This window comes from Megascapheus bottae, chromosome 14 (genome assembly GCF_031878675.1).
Source record: "Megascapheus bottae isolate mThoBot1 chromosome 14, mThoBot2.hap1, whole genome shotgun sequence".
NCBI lineage: Eukaryota > Metazoa > Chordata > Mammalia > Rodentia > Geomyidae > Megascapheus > Megascapheus bottae.
In genome coordinates, this window is record NC_143522.1 from 5,227,480 (window position 1) to 5,250,874 (window position 23,395).

Below are 23,395 nucleotides of genomic sequence, written 5' to 3' on the forward strand. Positions count from 1 at the left end.
TGGCCTAGTGGTAGAATGCTTGCCTAGCATGTGTGAAGACCCGGGTTTGATTCAAAAGCCGGAAGTAGTGCTGAGGCTCAAGTGGTAGAGTTCTAGCCTTGAGAAAAATCCAAGGGCAGTCCTCAGGCCCTGAGCTCAAGCCCAGGATTGGCAAAAAAAAAAAAAAAAGAAGAAGAAGAAGAAGAAGAGAAGACTTGATTCTGAAGGTGGGAAGTACCCCATTCCATCATCAACTACTGATGGCTGGTGGAATAAAAGGGAGGAAAGGAAAGGACTTGTTGACACTGGATTCTTTTCTCTCTGCTTACTGGTTCTCTGACATGAGTTGCTCTACAATGTCCTTCCTGCCATGATGGACTGAAACCTCTGAAACACTGAACACGATAAATGTTTCCTCTTATAGGTTGTTTCTGTCAGATATTTTGTCATCGCTGTAAGAAAAGTGACTACTATGTAGCTCCTTTCTCATTCTTACTTCTGCTGTATTTACTGTTTAGTTTTTTGTACTCATGAGTGAGTTTCAGACCCCCAGGACACCGGAATGAGGACTGTGAGTTATATGCTGTCTTTTTATTCCTTGACCTCTACCCGTGTCCTTCCCTTCCCCAATCTTCAGATGCAAGGACCCTGAATTTTTCCCTCACCCTTTCTAAATATCCCTTTCTAAAATATCCCTACAAGTAACTTAAACCTTGAATTACATGATGGGAGGGTTCCGACAGAAAAGTATAATAGCAGATTTTTTTTTTCTACTCAGGATATTGAGAGCTGAGAATCCCAGTTCAAAGTTGTCCCAGGCAGGCAAAACTGTTGTTGAGATCCTTTTATCCTCCAATTAACCAACAAAAGTTGGAACTGGAGGTGTGTCTCAAGTGGCCCGCCTTGAACAGAAAAGCCAAGCAAGAGTGTCAGGCCCTGAGTTCAAGTCCCAGTACTGACATACACAGAAAAGCAGATTTTCTGCACTTTTTTTTTTTTTGCAGTTTCTAAGCCAAATCATTTTAAGAATCAAGAAGCTATACAGGAGAAAGGAGGAGATTAAAGAGCAGGTCTTCCAGGAGATTGCAACATAGGTACTAATTAACTTGTATTATTTTCTCCCACAGAAGATTATAACCTGGAATGACACAGAAGATGGATTCTCCTGTCAACAACCACTGTTGTGCAAGGACTCCGGACCCTGGCTAGTTTTGAGGCTCCTCTCCAGCTCCTCTGTCCCCAGGACCTACCTGGAAGCGGAGGATGATGGTCCAGATGAGGCCCAGGACCAGGCGGTGGTTTCCGTCCACGATGTCATGGGAACCCATGTTCTCCAGGTGTACGCGCTGCTCCTTGAGGAACTGTAATGCCTTATCCACATTCTCCAGGCAGTGGATGCGCATCTTCCCCTTGGTGGGCCTTGGCTGAGGAATAGCAGTGGCCCCCACAGGCATGGAGGGAGGGCACAGTTACCCCAGGGGTCCCTGCAGCCTGGACCAATCTTTCATCAGCTCCACCCTCCACCATTCTGGCCAAACTCCAAGTCCCACACTCCCACTTTTGAACCCTTTCCTCTAGCAAAGCCCAGAAGCTTATTATCTGGATACTCGGAGCTCTGAAAGCAGGCATGTGTGCCCGCTCTGTGCATCAGTGGACACTTACTATGTCTCAGGTGCAGTTCTAAAAACTACTTACTGTTGATCAATGATGAATGCTTGATGACTGATAAGGGACTCAGACCCCCTAACCAACCTCCTCTCTCAGGATGCTCCCATGGAGAACCCGGGAGGAAGGAAACCCAGGGGTAGGGGAAAGTCCTAACTGATGCTAAATGTATCATCAGAAGGATTCCAGGGGAAGCATTCAATTTCAATTTTGAATCTTGATACAAAAGCAGAAATTCATTCTGGAGTTAAAAAAGGCAACAGAACAAAATGGTTGTCATTGAAACCCTGAAGATCTCAGAGTACTTCATTCTACATATGGAGGCAGTGGAGGCCAAGAAGGTCCTGCTGTGGTAGACTCTAGGTCCCAGAGGAAGTAAGTGAGCCTCTCCTTCAGAGGCAACCATACAACAAAGCGGGCCTCTAATAGATCTACACTCTCATGCATGGTCCTTTTGGTTCCAAGATGGGTGCAAATTCCCCAGTAATCCATGTATCCTTGCCTGGGTGGGGATCCATTGAAGGCCAGTTCTAGATGCCCAGATCCCAGGGAGAATGACAAAACTCTGCATGCCTTCTGGGAGGAGCATAAAGGGATGGGAGTATGAAGGAGCAAGAGGTTCTGGGAGTCAGCGGCATAGACACTGGACTTGGAAAGTACTGGGACTTGGCACAGGAACAAGGAGAAACCCTATCAGATCTGGAGAATGAGGCCACAAAATGCCTTTACTGAAGAGGGGTTGATGGCACCGATCACCACGCTGGGGAGGGGCATAGCACAGACCAGGGCTTTACCAGCATTTCTCCTGAGAGCACCTCCAGCAGCTTGATGAGCATCCGTCCATCCCGCAGATCCTTGTAGAGATCGCTGATACGGCAGGACACTCGAGCCAGGTGAGAGTTCACCCACTTTGTGAAGGTCTTCTTCTGAACAACTTCCCGCTCATCTGGGGGGTTAGGAATGGGGTTAGGGGGAGGAGCCTTGAGTGAGCTGAGCTGTCTGAGGTGGTCAGGGCTATGTACCATGGGACCAAGACATTTTATATTAATCCCAGGGCCACCCATGCCTGGCAGAGGAAGCCGAGGTGCTCCTTCCATGCCTTTCCTGGGAACATGTGGATCTCTGGCAATCTGGTGCCACATAAGAGATCACCAACCACAACCAACATTCTCTATGTGCTGTATCAACCCGAGACTACTTGATTCAGACGTGATTCCTGCTGCCAGTTAGGATATTCTATACAATTACATCACCAAATTCAGATTCCAGTGCAAGGTTTACTCACTAGTCCTTCCCTATGTCTATCCATCTGTCAATCTGTCCATCTATCCATCCATCCATCCATCCATCCATCCATCCATCCATCCATCCAAAATTCCCCCTACTTAGAATGCTCTCTTAGCTGGACACGGTGGTTCAGGCCTGTAAACCTAGCTTCTCAGGAGGCTGAGATTTGAGGATCAAGGTTCAAAGCCAGCCTGGGCACAAAAGGACCTGAGACTCTTATCTCCAATTAACCTCTAGAAAATGGAAGTAGGGCTTGGCTCAAGGGTAGGTGGTAGTCTTGAGCTGAAGAGCTCAGGGACAGCGCGTAGGCCAGGCCAAGTTCAAGCCACATGACCCATAAAAAATAAACAAACAAATAAACAAACAGAACCCAGAATGTTCTTAGTCTTTCAACTCTTCCCAGGCCCCTTTGCTTAACTGCTGCCCATTAAGATCCTCAAGAGAGCTTTTCCTGACTCTTCCTGGGATGGGCTCCCTATGTGTTTTCTGGCCCCTGCTTTTGCATTTCCAACTATTAGTTGAAAATCTACTTTTCTTGAAAGACTATGACTCCCTAGGACTAGAAAAGTCTTGTCTGGTTTATCTCGGTTTCTCTAGAGCCTGGATCTGGCACAAAGTATTTACTCTTCAGATACATTGTGGGTAACTAGACAAACATCTATTCAGTTTCTACAAGATGGCAGGCCTATTTTAGGCTTGAGGGCACATGTAGCAAACCAAATTGCCTGCTTTCAAAGAGTTCTTTGTAGATAGAGGAGAATGAGGTATATGGGAAGTTAGGGTATTCAGAGCTATGTTCACATGCGATTAAGAGCATGATGGCTTGGACCGGGAGCTGTCCACAGCTATCTTTCACACCCAGAATGGCAGGCAGAGGCTCTTGATGTTCAGCCCTGGGAGAGGTGACAAGACACTCCCGTACTAAATCAACAAAGCCCAAGCCCCCAGCCCTTGATGTACCTGCTCAAGTGAAAACTTGGTGGTTCTGTACAGATAAATGCTGGTTGTCTGTTCAGGTTGAGACTAGAGAGAAGACAGAAGACAAGGATAGCACACAGAAAAAAGGGAAATAATAGCAGAGAGAAAAAAAGCAAGAGACAGAGTAGCAAAAAGAGAAGGAAAAGAAACAACATAAAAACAACAGAAGAAGCTGGGTGTTGGTAGCTCATGCCTATAATCCTAGTTAGGAAGCTAGGATCTGAGGATCAAGGTTCAAAGGCAGTGCTGGAAAAAAAAATATCCCTGAGACTCTTAGTTCCAATTAACCTCCATTAGTGGTACTATGGCTCAAAGTGGTAGAGTGTTAGCCTTGAGTGAAAAAGCTTAGGGACGGAGCTCAGACTCTGAGTTCAGAACCCATGACTGCCAAAACAAAACAGAGTAAAACAAAGAAAAAAAACCAGGAGAGAAGGTGACGTGAACACTCTATGTGCTTGTTTTTATGAAGTGTCTGGAAGTCAGCTCCTGGGCATTAGGACAAGACTCAAGACTCAAGACAGTAGCTGACCTGGCAGTGTGGCGGGGCCTGGTGGCTTGCAGCATCCTCATGGAGTACCAGTGTTTGGAGAGGATTCATAGCAAAGGGACCCAGGCAGGAGAGAATACCAGCTGGAAGAAATTAGCTGTGCCCTCGCTGAGCTGAGCCCAAACCATAGAAAGGTTTTGTTTTTTTAATTATTAAATATCTTAACAACAACAAAAAGCAGAGCTCAGCCAGTATTGCCTCAAGGGTATAATGTTGGCAGTTCCTTAGGCTGCAGCATCAGATTCCTTCTGACTTCATGGCTATTTTAGTGTTAGGAACTCAGCTTCTTTATTCCTCTGTCCATTCATTCAGCAAATGTTTACTGTACGAGCCTCAGGTGCCAGCGTTGGGTGGAGGCAGAGAATCCAAGGACAAAAAAGATGGTCCCCATCCTTGAGCATACACACTCTGTTATAAATATGACCGGCGTTCACATCATGTATAACAGCTACCTAGACAGTAGTCTAAAAAGAGGAGAAACATACCAGGTGCTTGTGGCTTATACCTCTAATCCTATCTACTTAGGAGGCTGAAATCTGAGGATGAAGATTCTAAACTAGCCCAGACAGGAATGTTCATGAGACTCTTATCTCCAAGTAACCACCTAAAAGCCAGGAAGTGGCGCTGCGGCTCAAGTGGAAGAGTGTTAACCTTGAGCACAAAAGCTCAGGGGCAGCACCCAGTTCCTGAGTTCAAGCCCTAGTACTCCCTCTCTCTCACATATACTAAAAAAAAGAAGTACCACTATAGTGCATACTAATCTTAAATAAATGTAAGATTTAAATGGCATTCTTCATTCATTCTGGGCAAAATTGGACAGACTGACTACCACCTTGCCCTTTTGGCAGTAGCAAATTCAAGCACTGTCCAGATTTTAAGGGCGAACCCAACATTATTAAAGGTCTGATAACATGCTGGACAGAAAGCAAGCACATTTCTCTAGGATATGTTGGGAATCAGCAGAACCAGCTATGGCTCCCAGGTTTCCACCTAAAAACCAGACCTATGCTTTAAGTTGCTTATCCTTGCATCCAGATGTGGAAGATTTGATTAAAGGGCTGAAATTTTATCCTCTTTGGAAGTGAGTGTCTTCAAAAACTAGAGTTATTTTCTTCTTTCTAGTTTCCCTGCGTTTAAGAATCCAAAAATTCCATGACACAAATGCTAAGACCTATTTATTTGCATCTGGCAAAGGGTAAGGACATGTGTTAAGCAGGGAACACAGCGTTTAATTCTAGGCTGCTGGGCTGGCATATATATTGGCACGATAGTCTGCTAAAAAAGCACCCTTAGACCTTCCTGGTTTTCAACACACAAATGATGCCTGCTAAAACGCCAGAGCGCTGGGGTTGCAAGTTTAGAGCACAGCAAGAAGCCTCCTGGCTGCCTTACCTTCAATGCTGGGGAGAAATTACTCTGAGTCCCTACAATCTGATACATTTTTGGAGAGTTGAGACATGGGAAAAATTCTGAGAGGCTAATGATGATCAAAAGAAGAGAAAAGGCCCATGGGTAGGGATTCATTTCCACTAGCTTGTCTGCTCTGACTGCTCCACATCCAGCATGCTCAGCACATTCTCGGCTGCACAACCAGACACGCGCTCCTCAGGAGCCTTCCAAGTGCAGGAGAGACAGATGGCCCAGAGCCAGCTGGGCTGGGAACCCTGGTAGTATGGACAGGAGGGGAGGAGGTGGACACCCCTACTGGTGTCTCCAGGCAACCCACTATAGGAAGGATACCTGAGCATGGCTCTGCCAGGAGCCAAAACTTATTTCTAGAGCCCATGAAGAAAAGAATGGGGAATACCAACAGACTCGTGGCTGCTGAATCATGTATTCCTCTCTGTTGCTCTTCCTTTTCCTTTGCTTCTTAGGCCATAATTACCCACATTCTCCCATATGTTAAGGCTGCCTCTAGAAATTCATCTTCCTTCCTGATCATCTGACCCGGAATTGGATGGGTGTCATGATAATTTGATTTCTGTCTCCCATTTCCCCTTTTGAAGATTTAGTATGAAGTAAGGTATAATCATGACACCGCACACCCCTCAAATTCTCATACTCTGATGAACACATACATGGGAAGTGCTGGCACCCAGAAAGCATGCCATTATGAGAACTGTTGTTGATATTCTCACCATCACTGCTATAGGTAAGAACAGTCACCATACCTATCCTTAGCCAGAAGGCCAAAACACAAAACCACCACTACTATTACCATGTCCAAAGGCCTGTGCTAGAGGTTATATAAGGGCAGAAGGCAGGCTTACTCTTCCCTGTGCCTCAGGATCTAGTTGAGGAAACAGGACATAAACTTATTAATGACTACTTTTGCAACCACACAGGAAATAAATGGCAGTTCATTTTACTAACACAATGCCGTCACAGATAAGTGGCATATACAATCAATGGTTGTGGCGTCTAAGAAGAGAAAGGACATTTCTAATTGGAGTCACCAAGGGGGTCTTTGTGAAAAAAAGCACCTTGGACAGGCAGAAAGGGAGGGGAAGCAGGGAGATGTAAGGAGCCCAAGCAGACAAGCATGAAAGGATAAAGCTTGTTCACAGGCTACTGAGTAGCTTCAGGTTAGAAGAAGACAAATGGAAAAGTGGAAAATAGGTTTTAAGCTGGGTGCTGGTGGCTCATGCCCATAATCGGAGCTACTCAATTCTTTTTTTTTTTTTTGCCAGTCCTGGGCTTAGGCTCAGGGCCTGAGCACTGTCCTTGGATTTTTTTCAAGGCTAGAACTCTACCACTTGAGCCTCAGCACCACTTCTGGCTTTTTCTAAGTATGTGGTACCATGGGATTGAACCCAGGTCATCGTGCATGCTAGGCAAGCACTCTACCACTAACCCAAACTCCCGGCCCTGAGCTACTCAATTCTAAGGCTCCAAAGATACTTAGATATTAAGGAGTTCTAAGGATCACAGTTCAAAGCCAGCCTGGGCAGAAAAAGATCATGAGCCTCTTATCCCCAATTAGTCACCAAAAAACCAGAAGTAGAGCTGTGGCTCAAGTGGTAGAACACCAGCCTTGAATGAAAAAGCTCAGAGACAGGACCTAGGCAGAGTTCAAGCCCTAGTACTGGCACAAAAAAAAAAGAGCAAATAAGTCGACAAGTGAATGAACAAATAATGAACGAAATAAAGATAGAGATTTTAAAGAGGGATGGAAGGGCTGGGGGGCATGGCTCAAGTGGGGGAGCACTTGCCCAGTTAGGATAGAGACTAGATTGAACTCCTACTGTGACTAAACAATCAACCCAGACTTTGGGGATCTCCAGAATAAGAAACTTAAAAGTTTATAGAGTTAAAGTCTCTAGACTTTATCCTCAGCACCAAATAAAATAATTAGAATTTAATGCTAGAAGCAAAAGAAACCACAGTGGCAGGGTTATTTGCTAAAATATTAATTTGGCAGGTCCCAATAAAAAATAAGATAATATTTCAGGTTAAATTTTTGTTTTGCCAGTCCTGGGGCTTGAACTCAGGGACTGAGCAATGTCCTTGGGCTTTCTCAAGGCCAGCGCTCTACCATTTGAGCCACAGTACCACTTCCAGCTTTTTTTCAGTGTATGCGGTACCAAGGAATAGAAGAACCCAGAGCGTTGTGCATGCTAGGCAAACACTTTGCCACTAGGCCAAACTCCTGGCCCTTCAGGTTAAATTTTTAAGGAATTATAAAAATCGGGCTGGGAGTTTAGCCTAGTGGTAGAGTGCTTGCCTAGCATGCATGAAGACCTGGGTTCGATTCCTCGGTACCACATACATAGAAAAAAAAGCCGGAAATGGTGCTGAGGCTCAAGTGGTAGAGCTCTAGCCTTGAGAAAGTCCAAGGACAGTGCTCAGACCCTGAGCTCAAGACCAGGACTGGCAAAAAAAAAATTAAAAAAAAATCTATATAGAGAAGGGTAGGACCATAGCCTTGAGCTGAAGAGCTCAGGGACAATGTCCAGGCCCAGAGTTCAAGCCCCATGACCGACAAAAAAAGAATCTATATAGAGAAAACCTTTGAGGCTCTAGAGTCCGTATAAAAGAACAACTTGAAAGGTATGCTGAATTATTCATATAAAAAGATCTCAATATTTCTGGATGCCAGTGGCTCACGTTTGTAATCCTAGTTACTCAGAAGGCTGAGATCTAAGGATCGCAGATAAAAGCCAGCCACCCTAGGCAGAAAACTCTATGGGACTCTCATCTCCAATTAACCACCAGAAAACTGGAAATAATGCTGTGGCTCAAAGTGGTAGAGTAGTACTAGCCTTGAGCAAAACCAGCTTAGCGACAGCACTGGAGCCCTGAGTGTAAGCTTCACCACTCCCTAACCCCTCCAAAAAAGACTCTCAATATTATGAAGACTTCAACATATCCCAAATTAGTACATGGGTTTGACAGTATTCAAATATATTTAAATTATCCAATATAAAATAGGGAGCAAATAGACAAGTGATTCAAGAATACATTGCAAAAATACAACTTACAAATAGAGAAAAATAAAAGGTACCTAAACTTCCCAGAGGTTTGTCTCTCAAAAAACAGTATACAGAAGGAGCCTACAGTAAAACTAGGTGGTACTACCATCTGAAGATGGATATATTAAAGGGACAGAAATAGTCCTAAGTATAGAGGCATTTGATATCTAATTAAGTAATATTTCAAATATGAAGGGGAAAAGATAGATTATTTAGTAAAGGGTGTTGGTGAAACTATATGGCTGCTCAGGAAAAGTTAAGTTTATACTTCATACTCCAGGATAAATTTCACTTGGATCAAAAATTAAAATATACAAAATAAAATCATGAAAGTATCAGAATCAGTCATGATAGAATGGCTTGTCAAAATAATGGTAATGTAGAAAAATGCTTTTAAATTTAAAGTTTTAAAATAAGGATTGAAAGTTTTCACCAATACAAAAAGCCCACAACTGTGTGAGGAACAGAACACCATAAGCAACGGCCAACCGAGGACAGGTATCTGTAACAAGTCACAGAGGAGGACAGGTGTCTGTAACATGTCACAGAGGCTCGTTTACTTCCTAGGTAAAGAGTACTGCTGAAAAAAAAAGGAAAAGAAAAGAAAAAAGAATAGGGCTGCAGTTTGGAAGTAGAATGTTCCCCTAAGGCCTATTTGTCAAGGGCTTAGTCCCCACTTGACCCCGATAGGAGGCCTTCAGTTCACTGGGGGCCAGGCCATTGAAGGGGATTGTGGACTCCAGGGCTGTGGTGTGTGTGTGTGTGTGTGTGTGTGTGTGTGTGTGTCCCCAAAAGAGAAGATGTTCCATTCTGCTATTCCCGCCTTACCGTGAAGTGTTGCTTCATCACAGGCCCAAGGCACTGGTGTCAATTATCATAGACGGAAACTTTATAAACAATGAGCCTGGGCACTGTGATACTAGGGTTTGAATTCATACTTGTTAGGCAGGGGATTTTATCACTTGAGGCATGCCTTCAGCTCATTTTTGCTCTAGTTATTTTTCAAAAATCAGGGTCTCTCAGACCATCCTAGATTATGATTCACTTACTTATACCTCCCCTATAGCTGCAATGTCAAACATGCACTAACTTTTTTCCCCTGGGCTAGCCCAAAACCTCTGTCTTCCCAATCTCTACCTCCTGATTAGCTGGGGTTACAGGTGTGAACCACAATGCCTAGCAACCTTTTCTCTTTTTGAATTAATTATATTAGGTATTTGTTACAATGACAGAAAGCTAACCAATGAGAAAGCCTTTAAATTAATAAGGGAAAAGATGTTCAAAATATGAATCAAAGTTTTTTCAAGTTTCTTTAATATTTAAAAAGTTGCCCAAACTACTCGAATTAAAAACTCTTTTAAGCACATGCACATACACACACTTTCACAGACATTTAATACATGTTACTTAGTTTGGACAAGTCATAAAAGACATCTGTTGGACAATTAAGAGTCTGAATATCAAGTGGGTATTAGATGTAAGAGAATTTTTATTAATTTGTTAGATATAATTGCGGTACTATGTTTAGGTGGGAAATCTCCTTGTCTTTCAGATATACACTGAAGTAGAGGTAAAATAATATGATGCTCTTTATTTAAAAATGCTTCAACCTCCCAAATAAGAAAATTTATTAGTAATTCTTAAATTTGGGTGACTTTCCATTTTCCTTTGCGTCTGTGGTTTGTTTTTTTATGTTTGAAAAACTTCACGTTAAATGTCAAAATTATTAAGCAGAGTGTGGTGAGGCATATTTATCATCATAGCTACTTGGAAGGTGGAGTAGAAGGATTGCAGTCCAAGGCCAGCCTGGGCAAAAGTAAGACATCTTTTAAAAACAACCCCAAAAGCAGGAGTGGCTCAAGTGGTAGAGTGCTTGCCTAGCAAGCTTGAAGCCTAAAAAAACCCCAAGAAAGTAAAATAGATTTACACTCAAATATTGTGTTTCACTTACCAGATGGGCAAATATAAAAAAATTCTGATAAAATATGGTGCTGGCAAGAATGTGGAGAACAAAGCCTTTCTGTTTCTGGAGAGGGTGTAACTGGGGCAACCTTTATGAAAGACAAGTTGGCAAGACCAATCAGAATTACAAATACAGATACTTTTGGACCCAGTAATTTCACTTCTAGGAATTTGTCCTACGGATACTTGCACATTTGCAAAACAAGCTACATATAATTTTCTCTCTATTTAAAAAATAGTTAAGGATTATAAACAATGTCAATGTCTACTAATAGAGGACTGGGTAAATTAAAACTATATGTTCATACAATGAAGTGCTATACAATTGACAAAAAGAATTAGGAGGCCTTTTCTGTATTAGTATAAAGCAATTGGAAAGATATTTGAAAAAAGTATAGAACAATGCCTAGTTATTTAAAACGTTGTTAAATTGCTTAGATATGCATAAAACATTTCTGGAAAGATGCAAAAGAAATAGTTAACAGAAGCTGGGGGAAAACTGAGCAATCAGAAGACTGACATAGGGGCCAGGAGTTTGGCCTAGTGGTAGAGTGCTTGCCTAGCATGCACAAAGACCCGGGTTCAATTCCTTGGTACCACATACATAGAAAAAAGCCTGAAGTGGTGCTGAGGCTCAAGTGGTAGAGCTCCAGCCTTGAGAAAGTTCAAGGACAGGGTTCATGCCGTGAGCTCAAGCCCAGGACTAGCAAAAAAAAAAAAAAAAAAAAAAGAAAATAAAGAAGACTGACATAGGAGCAAAACTTTTTTGCCCCACAGCCCTTTTGAATTTTATCTACCACATGTATGTGTATATATGGTTAAAAGGCTAAAGGACAATGCCCTGGCCCCTATTACCAGCACTAATAATACTACTACTAATAATAAAGAATAGTAGCTGGGCACAAGTGGTTTATGCCTGTAATCCTAACTACTTAGAAGACTGAAATCTGAAGACTGAGGTTGGAAGCCGGCTCCAACAGGAAAGTTTGTGAGACTTAGATCACCAACAAATTTCCAAAAAGTTGAAAGTGGAGCTGTGGTAAAGCACTAGGCTTGAGCAAAAAAAAGCTCAGAAATAGCACCCAGTCTCTGAGTTCAAGGCCTAGGACTGGCACAAACGTGCACACACATGTACACACACACACACATGCACACAAAGAATAGAGAAAAATACCTAAGTAGTAGATATATACTAATGAAGATATCAAGAACATTGTAAAGAACTACGGTTTTGTTGCTGTTGTTGTTTTTCCTTGTTTTTTGTTGGTCGTGGAACTTGAACTCTGGGCCTGGGCGCTGTCCCTGAGCTCTTCAGCTCAAAGCTACTGCCTGACCCCTTAAGCCACAGCACTACTACATTTAAGGGCAAAAAATCAGGTTACCAATCTACATGTATAAAAGAAAATTGGGTTGTAAAGTGTGGGAGATATTTCTTTTTTTGTTGTTTGCTTATTTATGTATTCTAAAATTTCTGCTGTGAATGTACATTCGTTTTAATAATAAGAAACAACAGATGTTGAAAGACTTGGACCTATAGTTCCTAAACCCCAAGGAATTAGTAAAAAGTAAAATAGGTAGCCTTCTTGAGAAAGTCTGCATTTAACCTCCATGAGAAAGACAAGGGGGAGGGAAGGGGCAGTAGGAGGGAAGGGGCTGGAGGGATAGTTCACATCAGCCTAGCAAGTCTGAAGGCCTAAGTTCATACACCAATACTGTCCCTACCCCCCCCCCCAAATAAGGTCTGTGTGCTAGAACCAATAACCAGTGCTCACTAAAACTCCGTTTTCTCATCCTACCTGACTCTGTCAAGGGAACAGACAGGAGGGTCTGTGTAGGCATACGGGATGTGAAGCTGTTGTATGAAGGCCAGCTGTTGTTGGTACACGTTCCACACAGCCAGTGGTGGCTAACAGAGAAAGCACACTCACCAGGGACACAAAGTGGCGTAGGTCCAGACAATCCCAGATGCAACCTCAGTGTAGGCAAGCTTCCTGAAGAAATCTACTAATTTGCAAAAAATGATCCAGTCCTTCTCCCCAAGCCAGGTCCCAAAGCTGCTTTGTGCTGCACAAATCAGCATTCATCAGCACAGTTCCACAGGTGGCTTCTGAGGACTCTCAGAGGTGGAAGGGCCAGGGGTATCGCACAGTTCAAGCCCCAGGTGTTCAGGAAACAGAGGTCCCAAGGAACAGAAAGGGGGCTCTGCCAGCCAAGATCACTGACTACAGCAGCAGCAGGGCAGAAGAATGACACCATGGGGTGAATTACTTCCTCCCCACCTGTCGCTACCTAGCTGGCTCCAGCTGCCATCTCCTCTTTCCTGTCTCCGGCACAGCCTTCCCACACCTGTTCTCCCCATGGAAATCAGAGTGATCTTCAAGTCCTACATCTAACTATGTCACTTCCCCCACTAGCAGCAGTGAGGGTGGGACCTGCTCTGGAGCTCAGGCCTTCCATGGCAGATCACAGCAGGAATCCTGACACGTTCCCTCCCTCTGAATCTGTCCCTCAATTGCGAAGAATTTTCTCAGCCACCCATTTTGAGTTTCTTGATGTTTCCTCCAACAGGGTCCTGGGAGGTGCCTTCCACAGCCTCCTCTTCCTCCTACCACTGGACTTGTGCTCGGAGTCAAGCAAATCCCCATTCTTCTTTTGGATGAGGTACTGTTATAGACACTTTCCAGGATACCATCACAGCATTTCTTAGTTTGCTGTCACATAACCGTGTGTGTATGCAGACATGCAAGATGATTATTTGATCTTCTCTAGCACTGGACTGAAAAGTGAGAGTCCCTGGCTGATCCAGTTTCCAGTGTCTGAGGCCAAAGGGTTTGGAGGCAAACCCAGGCACTCAGCTGCTATGTGCCTCTCTTTCATTCTCAGTGACATGACAAAAAGGGAAAATGAACAAAACGGAACAGATGCTCAGAAAACAACACCCTTGGCACTTCATCAGTGGAGCAGCCTGCAAGAGGACCCGGGAGCTGGGGAGCAGGAGCAGGAGCAGGAACTGGCTGCTTCTAGGAGACCTGCTGTGCACGCTTGCCCTTGGGAATGAAGCAGGGGGCCCATGGGGTGGCTCAGTGATGGAGGGGCCTATTAACATGGTTGCTCAGACTGCACTGCAGGGGGAAGGAGGCAGTATTATTATTAACCTCGACGCATTAATATTTGATAAAGTATCTTCACAATGATAGATAGCAGTCACCCCTAGAAGGAAGTAGCCGGTTCTGCAAAGAGGCTCAAAGAGGAAGAAGAGCTTTCATTGAGAGAGGAGAGGGGACAACAGGAGAAGGTATTGTATCCTGCAGAGAGAAACCCTGTTCTGGACCACATGGTGCAGGAGTTGTGCTGACCTCTGGCCTCTCTTGCAGTTTACCTGCACATAGCATGTGATAGGGTTGGGAACGAATCTACTGACCTCCAAGAGAAAGCTGCTGAGCCAATTTTATGTTTCCTTTGTTATTGTGTTAATATGATGGCTGATGATTATACGTATTTTCTTGAAGAGTATCTTCCAAAAATATAATTTCTAAATAAAATTCAACTTTATGTGTTGAAATCCAAGAAGGAAAAAATTAAAATCTATCATCAATGATGCCATCTCTATGTTCCCAGGTAACTAGAGAGGTTCTGAGATGATGAAGAGCAAGCACCTGCCTCTGAATCTACCAAGTTAGCAAGGGACAGACCCCCAGAGCACATGGTAAAACCTTGCTCCTGGAGGAAATCTCTCATCTCACTCCCAGAAAGAAGGCTTCAAAGAGAGAACTTAGAAAGGAAGCTTGCCACCAGTTTGAAACATTGCTAGATCTTAACTTAAAGGCAAAATGGAACGGTCTGCACCACGTCAAGCACTTGGTTTTGTTTTTTAAAGGAGTGGCTCTGTTTAGTTTCTCCAATAGCAGTTGCTAGACTGGACAATGAATAGGAGAAAGTCAGAGATACACATCAGCCCTGTCTTCTCCATGGCCCCTCTCAGGAGGCTCTGGACTCGTTCTTTGCACTGCAATCTTTCAGATGCTTCTGTGCACTGAGGAGCCATAAATCACCCAGTGGGCAGCCCATGGGATGCTGGGATGCCAAGCTGTGTGTGCGCCTGCGCAAGCCTAAGGCAGGGGGAATAGGAAGGAAGAAGGGTGCATGAAGACAGAAAGGGGAGGAGACTAAAACACAGGGTTTCTCTTTGGAGGGAAGCGTTCCGTTGCGTTCCCCACATTCTCCTCTCCCAGCTGGGTCACATCTGTTCTGACTGTCCCTCCCTCCAGTCACTGGGGTGCAGGATGTAGGCAGGTGCCCGGGAGGCACACAGGCAGACGGGGCCTCTTGGGATGAAGAGTCAGTACAAAAGGCAGCGTCCTGGCTTGTAATTCCCTGTAGCTAGCTAGCAGTCATTCATTTCTTATCCAGATGGCCACATTTTTACTAGTGGCTCCAGTTAGAAAAAGAGGAAGAAGAGGAAACGCAGTTAGACAGTGAGGGTGGCTCTAGGAGACCCTGGGGATTTTCCTATTAAAACATGAGGGCTGGAAGTTTCTGGAGGAAAGGGAATCAGGGCCATTCTGCTACCCCCTTTTTTTCTAATCCCTTAGAGCACATTCTAAAAGAAAGAAGAGACAAAGCCCCTGTTTAGGAGGAACCTTAAGCTACCCACTTCTTAATCTGGGAAGTGCTACCAGCCAGAGGAGATAAAACCTGCACAAGGAAAATATTCCTGCTGAGCCCCAAACCTTCCTTTTAGCACTGTCAAGGTCAGATCCATCTTTTTCTATAAGTTTCTTTCCATAGCAAGTCCTTCACTGAAGTCAGGCAGATTCTGCACTTCAAATGAAACATCATTCATTCTAGAGAAAGGTCAGGTTTTTATATATGAGAGCAGAGTTACCATATGGCTTGTTTATTGAGGCCCGAGGAGGAATTGTAGGAAAGGCAAAATAAGAATATTTCCTTTAGGGTCGAGAAAATGTTAACTTAGGAAGCAGAAAAGATAGCATCTAGCTAAGTGGATAGTGTTTGAACTACAAGTCATTAGGTCATACCATGCTAGGAGGCATGGTATGGTGATGAGGCCTGTAAGCTTCTGGTTTCTTGAGATGGTAGAGTCACAGTGAACATCCTGGACTGGATGTTCCTTAATTCCAAGAACAGAGCTGCAAAACATGGTGCTTCATCCTCATGAGGATACGGCCTCGGGGAGAGGAGCCAAGAGCTCTAAGCACACACCTTAGCCTTATTTCCCTGATACCTGACCAGACCTTCCTAGAGAAGCCTGAACAAAAAGTTAGCAAAACTCCATCTCAGTCAATAAGCCAGACCAACAAGCTATGCATAGTAGTTTGTAGCTGGAATCTCAGCTACAAGGGAAGCAGAGGTAAAGGGATTGTAGTCCAGGCCAGTCTAAACATAAACTCAAGCCTTGAAAGAAAATTCCAGCTCAATCTCTCCAACCTTGCACATAGTCCTACAAAGTAGATTGCTCTCAGCAAATAAAGAGGTAGCTGGGTGCCAGTGGCTCAGGCCTGTAATTCTAGCTACCTAGGAGACTGAGATCTAAGGATCAAGGTTTGAAGCTAGCAGGACAATTTGTGAGACTTTTAGCTCCTCTTTGCCACTGAAAGGCCAGAAGTGGAGCTATGGCTTAAGTGGTAGTGTGCTAGTCTTCAGCAAAAAAAGCTCAGGAATATTGCCTAGGCCTGGAGCTAGGACAAGCCTAGGATTAATATACACACATACATACACAAAGAAAAGAGAAAAAGAAAAAAACAGGAGGGAAAAAAACAGGAGAGAGAAAGAAGCACAGGGGTGAATGTTTTCTGGGCCCCTTGTAAGTGGAGAGAAGCAGAAGATCATGCTGGTTAAAATGCTGACACATGGATTAAAGATAGTTTCCTCCTCCTAAGGCCCCACTAGAAAGGCTGACTCCTGCCTATATTGTTAAAGTGGCTTGAGACACAGCACTAAAAAATTAATGCCAAGCCAGGTGTGGTGGCTCACACCTGTAATCCTATCGACTCAGGAGGCTGAGATCTGATGATCGTGGTTCAAAACCAGCCCAAGCACTAAAGACCATGAGACTCTTATCTTCAGTTAACCACTAGAAAACTGAAGTGGTGCTGTGGTTCAAGGGGTAGAGTGGTAGACTTGAGCTGAACTGCTCAGGGACAATGTCCAGGCCCAGGGGTAGGGCGGTAGCCTTGAGGTGAAGAGCTCAGAGACAGCACCTAGGCCCAGAGTCCAAGCCTCACGACCAACAAAACAAAACACCAACAACATAATAATAATGCCAAGAAGTTAAACCTAGTAAAAGCTGTATTTTTCTCTTCATTGTCCACCCAGAAGAATGGGTGCATCTGGGTAGACCTTTGTAAAGTTCAGCTTCTAGTGAAAGTCACTCTGAGTAACCTCCCAGGAGGAAAAAGACTGTACACTGCTTATGTTGTTGATAGAAGCACTGAAAAGACACAAAGCTTCCATGTTTACCTGTTCACCCAACATTCACAAGCATTTACATGAGGGTTTCTTCTTCCTAGGTAAGATGCTCACGTGTCCTTGGTGAAGGGCAGGTGCAAGCTTGCAGAACCTGGCTAGCAAAGGCTCTATTCTCATCCACTAGGACTGACTGTGAAACTTCTCAACATGATGCTCTCTTGTTCTTACCTCTATAATCCATCACCACCAGTTCCCATGCAGCTCATCAGACCAGGTTGCCATACCCAGAGGTCACCTGGAGAAGCTCTAGCCCTTGCCTGGTTGAATCACACACACCCCCAGCTCAATATCGGACTCCTCCATGAAATATTCTGATTCTTCCTGTATTTCCTTTACTTTCTCATTGCTAATTCATATGTCTGCCCCACAGTTCTTCTCTCATTCTCCTCATGCTAATTAATTGTGAGCAGAGTTCATTCCCACCCCAGTAGATTATAAACTCCTTAGAAACAGATGTTATATTAAATTCATTTCTGTGATTCCCCACTCCTCTCTCCTTCCCTGTCTGGTTGCAGGAGGGAAGTGGGTTGGCTTTAAATCTGGCAGGAATACAATAAATATTTGTTTAAGTAGAGTTTACCTTAGTATCCTAAAAAAATAGAGCATCTGTGAAATAAACCAAAAAAGCTACACATAGGACAATATCCTTCCTTGTTTCATCCATGGGCAAATATTATACAACATGCTACCATCCCTTCCCCTGTGTTTCCAGGGCCACCCAGCCAATTCCAGTCTAGCACTAAAGCACTGAGCTATAAAGAAGATAAAACATGACTGACAAAGCCAAGCGTTTCACTTTAGTTTATTATTTAGATACTCAAATTGCAAAAGCAAGGGGTCACTGCTATTATTTTCAAGGAAAATGAAGGGAGGATTTTATGAAATCTGGGAAGGAGAGAAAGAAATGAAGGAAGAAGAAAGGGGATTTCTATAGGACACAAAAGGTGATGCTGAGACCAGAGCAGATTCCCTGTCATGTCAAGGGAGATGAGATGTTGCATTCCTTTATGAAGTGGAAAGCCCAGATATTCCAGAGGTGCTAAGTCACTGAAGTTCCAGAAGGTCCAGAGACCTGCTCATACCTTAAGGTCAACTTGGAGTACAGTATCTGAGAAAGGAGTAGAAGGAAGGACAGTGGAAGAAAATCACCATCAACTTCATACAGGCCCTTAAAAGACACCAGGAAACTCATTCCAGAAAGAACTGATGGAAAAAGGTTTTGCTTTTCCTACAAGGCAGCAGATGGGAACAATTAGTGATGGTGTTTGAGTTCAATCAGAGATGCCAAGGTAGGAAGCTGAAGGAACCTCTCCCTTACCCGGCATGCAGTCCAAACCTTCTTGATTGGCCAAGGACTTAGCATCAGAATATAGTTCCCCAGAGTCAAGTTTCAAGGAGATTAATAGTCACATGATTAGTGGAGGACGGGGAGATCTGTAAATCAGATCTCAGTCAGTAGAGGGAGGATAAGCCATTTCTACTAGAGACATAAGATACATGTGTGAGACACCACACCTGGCTTCTTTCCCTCTCTTAACACACACACACACACACACACACACACACACACACACACACACAAAGAGAGGGGAGGAGAAGGAGGAAGGAAGAGAGAGGGAGTGAGAGAAAGGGGAAGAGAGAGGAGGAGGGGAGATGGGGAGGGAGGGAGGGAGGGAAGGAAGGAGAGAGAGAAAGAGAGAGAGCTAGCGGGCAATAGATCTACTATGAACCTGCTTAGTACAAATCTAATTCTAGTTTAAAGATGAGAGGTTCCATCCAGGAGAATCCTTCCTGAGGCAGTGTGAGGAGGCTGCTATGTGTTCTCAATTTCTTCTTTTCTTTTGGTACCATAGAGGAGATGATGGCAGGAAATCAAAGTGCATAAAAGGCCTCTGGCACCTGTGTCTATCTGCCTGGCCCTCTCGATACTCCTTTGCCCAGGCTTTCTCCTACTTCTGATTTTGGTTACTCTGTCCAGAGGAACCAGTTCCAACCCCTTCTGCCTCACAGGGTCTCTCTGAAGGAGTAGAGGATACTCAGGACAAGGCTGCTGGAGCTGGGCTTCTGGGGGTGGGGGTGGTGGAGAGACTCTCTGAGCTGTGCAGACACTGTCTCCATCACTGCTGGGGCTCACCCAACACACACACCACACACACACACACACACACACACACACACACACACACACACACACACACACACACACACAGGCTTTCCTGTAGTTAGGAGGGGCATAGACCTGCGAATTGTGAGCCCACTCCTCTAACCCCTAATGGACCCAACCAGTACCTGCCAAGGCCTTGATCCGGGACCTCTCGAAGAGCCTGGCTGAGCTGTTGTCATTATCCAGCTCGTCGTCCGGGGCATCCCAGCGGGCATTGATCCGGCTGTACGGTGGCTGGTTGCCCACATTTTCAAACTCTGTGGCCGATGTCATGTCAGCAGGCTCTTCGCAGCAGCTCTGCCTGCCTCAGTCTTCATGGAAGAGCCCCTAGGGGACAGCAGCACAGTCAGGGGGTTAGCTCTCTACCCCTCGCACTTTTCTCGACAGAAACTTACTGACAGCATCCAGCAGGAGCAGGTCTTAATGGGAGTAGCACGTAGTCTCGTCTGCGGGGTCATGCTTCCTAGCCAGGGTCTCTGGGCTGTGTGTTATAAAATATTGCAGCAGCAGCAGCAGCAGTAGCAGCCACAGGAACGGCAGCCGTGGCAGGGACCAAGAGCTGCATGCTGCAAGGGTCAGGATGGCCAGCAGGTGGAGACATCAGTCGCAGTGTGCTTGCTTTCTCCCCAACCCACTGCTTCCACCCTGGGAGCAGCAGCAAGAAAGGCAGCAATCCTGAAAGCCAGAGGCTGGGGGGCGGGGAAGGGGCAGGTTGGGGGGTGGGTGGGAGGGGTCTCTGGAGAAGAAGCCCCACCCTGTGGACAAGCCCCCCGCCCTGTGGATGGAGGCCAGGAGCCAGCCTGGTCAGGGAGACAGGACAGGGTGGGAGAAGGGAGAACCTGGAAGTGGGCTGAGTGTGACTCAAACAGGAGTGACCAGGGGGACAGACAGGGCTGTGAGCTTCAAGCTGCCACTAATGCCACCATTTCTGGGCAGCTGCCCATGCTAAGGAGAGACTTCACAGCCAATACTTAGAAAGTTGAGCTCTTATTTGTGCTCTCTGTGCAGTGCAAACAGGCACTAGGACAAGGTCTCCTATTGAATTCCAGCTATGCCAAGCAGCCCAGAGGAGGCTACTGTACCATCGTGCCGTCAGCAGGACGTGCTGAAGGCATCTCACTGACAAAGGAGCCATGTGTTGGGAATCTATGTGGTAAACATGGGCATTAAACTCACTGTCACTATTAATTAATTCATTCATTCATTCGTGACTACCTCAAATGTATACCAAGCCTCAGTGCAGTAGTAGGCACTGTGTGGACAATTAGTAATAAAGACAAGTTGGAGTGGGTTCTTTGGAGCTTATATTCTGGAGGGAAGGGCAACAGACGATTAAATGCCCAATTATAGTAAGGGTACTCTATGTGCCACCAGTGGGAGAGAATGGAGTCCAGTGGGGGCTAGGTGCTATGGGGGAAGAGAAGTTCAAGGTAGATGCTAAATGCTTTCCAAGGAAGCTTGGAGGTAGCCATAAAGGGATCAATGGAAAGGGCCAAGAATCCAAACAAAGAGCAAGATAAATATCGCATGTTCTCTCTCACATGTGGAATCTACACATTAAAAAAAAATCAAATGAGTGGCAGAAGTGTAAAATGGAGACTATTTGGGGGTGGGTACCAGCGTGAGGGGTATGTGAAAATAGAATCATGGTTGTAAGGAGGGATAAGAAACAGGAATAGAGAGGATAAATTGATCAATGTATATTATATGCATGTGTGTAAATATCATAATGAAACTCCTTTGTACAATTAATATGTGCTAAGGGAAATAAAGGAATCCAAAGAGGGCATAAAGAGCAGTGTGTTCTTTCTGAAGCTGAGGAAGAACCCAGCAGAACTGGGGAAGCTGAAGAATAACTGAAGGGTCCAGGAGGGCCCAGGGAAAAGAGTGTGACAGGAGGCTGGAAGGGTCCAATTGGCCCTGCATGCCCTGAGCTTGGAGAAAGGACTGGCTTTCCTTCCTCTGCCCATCACAAAGTATCTCCCTGGAAACTTACGGGACCCCAACGACCAAGTCTATGACAGATAATGAGCGGTCAGGGCCTTCACATTCAAGACAGCACCAAGGGGCTGAGGGCTGCAAACAAGGTGACAGGTAAATGACAAGTGTCCACAACTAGTGAACCACACATATCATATGATCTCTCTCACACATCCCAGATGTATACTCATGTGCTCAGACCTAACATACAGACACACTTTCAGGCAGGCACTGCAGTGCCACAATGCTTGTTTTTCAGACTATCACTTCACACTTTTCACACTTTGACAGATGAATCAATCCCACCACATCCCCTCCAAGTAAGGCAGGAGCCAGAATTATCTACCCTAAGTGCTCTAGGGAGAAAACCTAGGCGGAACACAGGAGAGGCCTCTCCAAGGTCATCTAGGAAACCACTGCTGTGGCTTAGACCAAAGGCCAAACCATAGCCCACTTTATCAGCCTTGGCTAGATGGGCTTTAGGGAAAGAAACATGGCCCATGGGGACAGAGGCTATTCCCTAGCTTCCGGGTCTGGGCAAAGGGTGTTTGCCACTCAGGGTTAGGGACAGTATAAAGGACAGAAACCAATCACCACCTTGAACCCAGAATGTTTCACCACACCAAGCCTATACCCAACGTCACCCTCCAGAAATGCTCCCTCCAAGGCTGCGATTTCCCACTGCACTCGCTGGGAGAAGACAACTGGGAAGGAGTTTCCTGTCTCTTCGCCTTCCCCAGACTCTCTTAAGGGGAGGTCTGAGCCAAAGAGGGAGTTAGGCTGACCACATCCTACAGGGCTATGAGCCTATCCAGCAGCCCCTGACAAAGGCTGAGCCGCCAGGCACAGGCAGGCGAGGTGAGAACAGCCTCTGAGCACAGGAGGTAACCAGACCGCTCTTCATCCTGAGCTATTTTTAAGAGTGGCCAAGAGAGGCCCGGGCTGCAGGGCCGAGGAGTGAGATTACCTTAGTCGTGGCTCCGTAAATAAGTCTGCCCCAGAAAGATGAGCCTGAGCAGGCAGACCAGCAGAACCAGCGCTCAAGGCAAGATTGATGGCCCCGGGAGTAGAAGAGCAACGGGCAGCTCCACAACAATTCATCCTGCTTAAAAATGCCATCCTTCCTGTAACAGGGACTCACAGAAGGCAGCAGCCAGGGAGCGGCTCTACCCGGAATGTGAAACACACACACACACACACACACACACACACACACACACACACACACACGTGTGCATGTCTAAATACAGGAGTGTAGCTTGTTTGTTTCTGGAAGGGCAGGGCCCTGGAGACAAAGACCAAAGAAAAAAGATTCTGAATCTAGAAACCTTTGCATTCTGGATGGTGGGATGGGCTAGCATGCTCAGGCCAGCAAGGTCTTGGAGAATTAAGGGTGAGAGGCAGCCAGAAAGAAAATGGGAAAGCTGTTTTCCAGATGGTTATTACAGAGGGCAAACTCTTAAGACATAGCTGAAACCAAATTCAACCCAGTGTTCTCTCACTGTCACCTGGGCCTACTTCCATTCCTATCACGCTGGCTCTGCAAGCCCTGACTACAAAGACACCACTGTGACTAAAAAGAGTAGCACAGGTTCAGGGTTCATGGCAAGGGATATGGGGGTGGAGCGGATCACATGAAGAGCTTGATGGAAATGACGTTGAAGTTGATACCTGAGGGAACTTGAGAGGGGGTGGGGGGAGACAGAGAGAGACAGAGAGACAGCCAGAGACAGAGACAGAGAGAGAGACAGAGACGGACAGAGAAAGAGACAGAGACAGAGACAGATAGAGAGAAACAGAGATACAGAGAGAGAGACAGAGGCAGAGATAGAGAGAAACAGAGAGATCTGGTCACATTTCCAGGGATAAGTC

The 23,395-nt window shown here is 45.3% G+C and overlaps 1 protein-coding gene across 1 annotated transcript in view; it reads right to left on the reverse strand.

The window, feature by feature from the left end:
• Positions 1-23,395, reverse strand: part of Sptb (spectrin beta, erythrocytic) — a 122,663-nt gene that overhangs the window by 50,646 nt on the left and 48,622 nt on the right. Inside the window, exons 2-4 of the mRNA XM_090344273.1 lie at positions 19,669-19,870; positions 2,439-2,590; positions 1,230-1,403 (exon numbers count right to left, since the gene is read on the reverse strand). Of these exons, the coding sequence (XP_090200399.1) occupies positions 1,230-1,403; positions 2,439-2,590; positions 19,669-19,816 (474 nt within the window). The 5' untranslated portion in view covers positions 19,817-19,870. The remainder of the gene's footprint in view (positions 1-1,229; positions 1,404-2,438; positions 2,591-19,668; positions 19,871-23,395) is intronic.